Source organism: Dromaius novaehollandiae, chromosome 2 (genome assembly GCF_036370855.1).
Source record: "Dromaius novaehollandiae isolate bDroNov1 chromosome 2, bDroNov1.hap1, whole genome shotgun sequence".
Taxonomy (NCBI): Eukaryota; Metazoa; Chordata; class Aves; order Casuariiformes; family Dromaiidae; genus Dromaius; species Dromaius novaehollandiae.
The window spans coordinates 53,221,008-53,226,502 of NC_088099.1; the positions used below are offsets into that span (position 1 = coordinate 53,221,008).

Below are 5,495 nucleotides of genomic sequence, written 5' to 3' on the forward strand. Positions count from 1 at the left end.
TAATCTCACACCAAACTCCTGAACCGTGGATCAAGACTCTGTTTCCAGAATCTCTGTTTTGGACCTGATATTTGTGTCTAGAGAGGATGTTATTCAAGCAAAACCCCATGCCCAGCACTCACACCTTGCAGATTTGGGAGCACTTAGTCCTTGATCCAAATTTTGTGCCTTGAGTCCCTCTCCACTTTTTGGGATAGCACTAAGAAGAGATGGACCTCAGACTGGTCTGTACTGTACGAGCAACAATGCTTGATGGTGCACACTGTTTACAAGAAGTTCTACCTGTGAAATTAGGTACAAGACAAATGATGAGGAAAAACCAGCCTGTCCCCTCTGCCAAGCTGCATAATTGAGGGAGGGTCTGAGGTTTGTGTGTCATCAACAAACTGTGACTCAGGCAGCGATTTAGCCTGTGGTTTCTGTCTGGCATTTTTAAATGTAGTTTTAAAAAATGATTCCTGGCTCATTCACGGTGTAGCATTTTGGTCCTTGAGGTGAATGCTTGTCAGGTAGCTGTTACTCATCTCTCCAAATTAAGAGGTCTTGCTTGCTAACAGATTTAAAGTCTGTTGATTTTCAACCCAATTGTTCATTCCTTTTGTCACTTGTGTAGTTATGTGGAAATAGCTGTTAGTAACTAGAAAAAGACTGAAGCTCAATTGAACTCTACTCTGTTAAGATGAGTGTCCATGCAGGCTTTCTGTATGTGCTTAACATGTGTGGTTTGAAAGCACATCTGTAGTTCACTGGTACTGTTGTTTATTAGCAAAGACTAAGTTCAGCAGTGACCAGGGAGTACTTCTCTTTGTAGCTGAGACACTTGCCTAACTCCTGCAGCACTCCACACACTAGAGTTTAAAGGCAATTAGTGACCTGTGTGTTCAGTCAGAGCCCTTCCCTTATGAAATTCAGCATTTGCATTTTGTTGAGTATAAAGTTACCTACTTCCTCTAATCAGTATTTCATTTAGCACATAACAAGCATACAGCTGCTTCTGAAAATGGTGCAAGGTTCACCCTGGTAAGTCATGATTTCCATCCCCAAGTGCAAGTGCTTTGGGAGTGCAGGGAAGAATGCTGTGTAGGCAAGACCAAAGGCAGCTGTATACTGTGAAATAATAAGTATCAGGCAAAATACAGTATCACAGCTAATAGATGTATTTTAAAAGTGGAAACATCTATGTTTAATTGCATTTAAAATACGTAGTGAGAAACCACAGTTATACATTGTTATAACAAACCTTTACATCTGAAGTCAGAATAATACAAAAAAGTGCTGATTATATATGGTCAGAATAACTGAGGCAAAATTTTGACAACATCTTCTAAAATATTAGCATGTGGCCCCTGCCAGCAACACACTAAAGGTCAGGTTAAATAATCTCAGTGGCGATCACTGGTTTTCTGTAGCTTACCCAAAAAACAACAGCCAAAAAAACTGTTCTTTTTTCTTTTTTTTTTGCATAGCTTTCAATATTGCTGCACTCTCACCTCTGCATATTGCAAGCCCATCTCAGTTCTGAGATAATTTCTTTAAAGTTCTGAATATCTTTTTTAATTCAGTTCTCCTCAAATACATAATATATAATTTCTACCAATTATAAATACATCATTTTTATTAATCTGATATCAATAACATGCATTTGTATAATTACTGTACAATCAAAATAGACATTGACTTTACACAGTGTGTATGCTTTTATTTCAGTGATATTCAGACACACTGCTCAACAAATCAAGCAAATAGGAAAATAAAAAAAAAGGAGGGGGGGAATAGCCTCTGGAAAGAAACAGAATCTCACAGTGTTTACAGACAAAAAAATGAAAGGAAAAATACTTATCAGAAAAAGGATTTATTAATACATAGAAAATCCCCACAATAGTTGAAACACACTTTAGAAACTAGTAAACACGTTAAATAGAGTTGTGCCAATTACGCAGTGCCCAAGCATCTGCTTGCTCTTAATTAGATGGGGAGGTGAATGACCACTGTTTATTTTCATTTTCCTCATTAATTATGAAAAACTGCATTTAATTCATCTTGCATGGTGAGAGACTGGCTGCGCAGATGTAAGTCGTAAGGGAAGTGGCTCTCTGTAGGCAACCTGAACATCGAGCTCTGCCCAAGGGGACCCCTGGGTGGCACTGCACAGTAATGCATGCCGTAATTGTAATTTTTGCCATAGTCCAAGCTTTCTTCTTGCTTCAGGGAAAATATCCCATTATAGTTAATTGGGGGAGGACTTAAGGGACCTTCAAACTGTGGGCTGGCGCACTCGGGGGAAGTGCTCTCATAGAAGGACTCGTAAGCGCTGCAGTAATTGTAGGGTTTCATGGACTTGGCGTTGTCGAGAGTCCCGTGCCCCGGGGGGGTGCCGAGCTCGGGGCTGTGGTAGGGGGGGTAGAAGGTGGAGTAGGGCGACCTGGCATGGTGGGCGCCGTCGCCTGCCTGGCCCATCAGGAAGCTGCGGGCGTTCAGCTGCAGGCATCCTGCCACCAAGTTTGTAGTCGGCTGGGACAGACCCTTGCACAAGTTTTGGACGAACGTGAGCAGGTCGGGTCTCTTGCCAATTCGCAGGATTTCGGAAAGAGCCCAAATGTAGTTTTTGGCCAGTCTTAGAGTCTCTATTTTGGACAGTTTTTGTGTTTTAGAATAACAAGGGACCACTTTCCTTAAATTGTCCAGGGCATCGTTAAGGCCGTGCATCCGGTTCCTCTCCCTAGCGTTGGCTTCTTGTCGCCTGAATTTGATCCTTTCCATTCTTATCTTGCTCGTCTTTTTTTTCCGAAGGCCCCTTCTCCTCGGCAAACCGTTCTCATCCTCCTCTTCTCTCTCTTCCTCCTCCTCCTCTTTTTCCGTGTCTTCTCCAGGAGATCTTTTAATATTCTTGCCTCGGAGTACAATCTGTTTTGAAAAGCTTTCTGGATTCTTCATTTGCTTTTGGTCATCACTTTCTCTGGAAAACTTTCTGCACATCTGGGATTCTGGCATTACAACAGACTCATCAAATGGTAGTGTTAACATGGTTCTATAATCTTAAGTTACCTGAAAGAATGCCAGCACAATATTTAAATATTTCCATTTATAAAGTTTACAGACTTATACACACATCCTCATGCACCTTTCATTTGTCTATGTGCACGCTCTATGTGTTTGAGGGCATATATGTGTGTACAAAAATGCACAATCTACATTTCTCTCATAAAATGTCAATTGCAATTGCCTTTTTTACATGCTTGCTTATTTTAATAATAATAAAAAAAAGCTGCCCAGAATTTTAAAATCACTTGAAACATTTGAAACTTAAAAAAGCCACATTTCTTACAGATAAGTAGAGAGTAAATCAATGTTTAAAATGTACAATTAACTCCCAGCCCATTTATCTGATTTTTAAACAAGCCCTTCGAACCCTCACCATCACGGAATTCAAAGAAATGCAAAACATGATAAAGCAATACAGAAATTTCATTAATCCAAATTCCCTTGGGTGAAAAAATGAGACGAGCGAGAGCAGTCTTAAAACTGTAAAGTGCCATATCTCTATTAACTGATAGTTAAATATTTTAAAATCACTTTTTGACTTATATTTCAAAGTTGTTTTTTTTTCCCATCCACATTTGCTCTCTTGTTAATCAAGATTTTAAACTCCAGTAAGTTAGTGGGTGAGAAAAAAAAAAAAGACCCCCCAATTACTTATTTAATAACATAATTAAAAATTAAGTAAGATTTTTTTTTTCTAATGATCGATGTGGAAATATATATCACACACATTATTTCTTTGATTTTAAAACAAAAAGCAGGACAGGTCTAATCCTAATCGTATTCAGATTAGAGTTAGGAAATAAAATCTCTCCACCTCTTTTCATTTTTTCCCCCAGCAAAAATTCCAAATTGTATAATATATTTTGGTTAGAATTAACTTATTTGCTTTTTCTTTTTCTTTTTCTTCTTCCTCCTTTTTTTTTCTCCCCCATGAATTGGGGGGGAAAATTCCCTACACACTATAGCAGTGTTTATGTTCTGCAAGGTTCAGACATCTCCCTCCAGCTAATATCTGACAGGAAGGGTCTGTGGATTTTGCCTGCAATAGTGCACGTGTGTGCAGAATCCAGAATGAAATGGGAAAATAATTTCCTTTTCAAATTATTTTGCTTTTGTTTTCAGTTTGGGAGCAGCAAATACTTGGATCCACAGTCCTCAAAGAGACAAACAGAAATGAATGCAGGGACTTTTTAACAGAACAAAACTAAACAATAACCCCAATAAAAGACTAACTCTCTCAGTATTGTCTACACACTTGCAATATTACATAATACCAATGAAAGTATGCAATTGCATCAGAAGAATAAAATGTTATGAGGAGTTAGTAGACAGTAAATAGCATACATAAAATACAAGACAATGATACTGTATCTTTAAACACTTGCATGCACACCCAGCACCAACTGAAATATATCTTTATTTGTATTACCTTAGCTTTTTATTTCATTCAACAATCAGTTTTCATTTTTTGCCTTCCAAATCTTTTCAGTCTGAATGTCGCATCGTCTCCTGGAGTCTAGATCTGTGTGTATCTGCACTATCTCATTGATCTCTAAAAAGTGACATTGATGCCAACTGCCAGAGCTGGTACCCATGCCATCTGCTAGTGACGTCACGGGGCAGAGAAAACCACGTGAGCCTTTCTCCTGGGACCTTCATTCTGCACTGATCATCTGGCATCCCTCTAAGTGGGTACCAGCATTCATGTATCAACACAGAAGGTTAGACCAATAGAAGAAAAAAAAAAAGGAAAGGAAAGAAAGAAAGAAAAAAAATCTGCACCAGCATTTCACATACAGGAGGTGCATTTCTACTGGAGCTGCTTCTTTTTAGCAGCCTTGCTGCATGCATAGACATGCCAACGCTTGGTGCTCTCCCTGCCTACAGGTACAACTGCCCTGTAGTTGTTAATATGGTTATTGTTTATAGGGAAAGTGCAGCCTTGGATCGCTCAGAGTCCCTGCTGTGCACCTGGTACCCAGAAAAAAAAGCGAGGAAGGGAAAGCAGCAATCGGGAAGTGATGCTGGTACTGTCACATGCAGCACAGTCGTGAAAGTAGTTCTTGTTTGATGCCTTTTGTGAGTGATTTTGGGGTGTTTTATTTATGTTTTTTAGAGTGCAATGTGTTGCCCCTGAACACACAGTAACAGGAGCGAATCTCCTGCAGGTTCAAAGAAATCCCTTCATCGTTTTCTTCGGTGTCTTTTGACATTCCCCCCCAAAAAGGAGTTTGGGGGAAAACGGGAAGTACAATGTGAAGATTTTACGAACGTTACCCTTTTTTCAGGAAGGAGCGGGGTGCCGTGCAGCCCCAGACGCGTGCACTCACCCGCGTTTGCTCAGCCCCTTCCTACCCGGTGCGGTGCCACGCGGAGGCACCTGCTCCCTCCGGGAAACGCTTTTGCAGCCATAACTCGGGGGAGTCAACCCCCCCCCCCCCCCCGTAGCCTTT

The 5,495-nt window shown here is 40.3% G+C and overlaps 1 protein-coding gene across 1 annotated transcript; it reads right to left on the reverse strand.

The window, feature by feature from the left end:
* Positions 1-1,159: 1,159 nt before the first annotated feature.
* NEUROD6 (neuronal differentiation 6) lies at positions 1,160-4,638 on the reverse strand. The gene is made up of 2 exons (XM_026100744.2): positions 4,472-4,638; positions 1,160-3,045 (listed from the first exon to the last, which is right to left on the reverse strand). The coding sequence occupies exon 2, from the start codon at positions 3,022-3,024 to the stop codon at positions 2,011-2,013; it is 1,014 nt and encodes a 337-aa protein (XP_025956529.1). The 5' UTR covers positions 3,025-3,045; positions 4,472-4,638; the 3' UTR covers positions 1,160-2,010.
* Positions 4,639-5,495: the final 857 nt, after the last annotated feature.

Coding starts and splice junctions, on each gene's coding strand:
- NEUROD6 (XM_026100744.2), bottom strand. CDS start 3,024: ATGTTAACACTACCATTTGATGAGTCTGTTGTAATGCCAGAATCCCAG.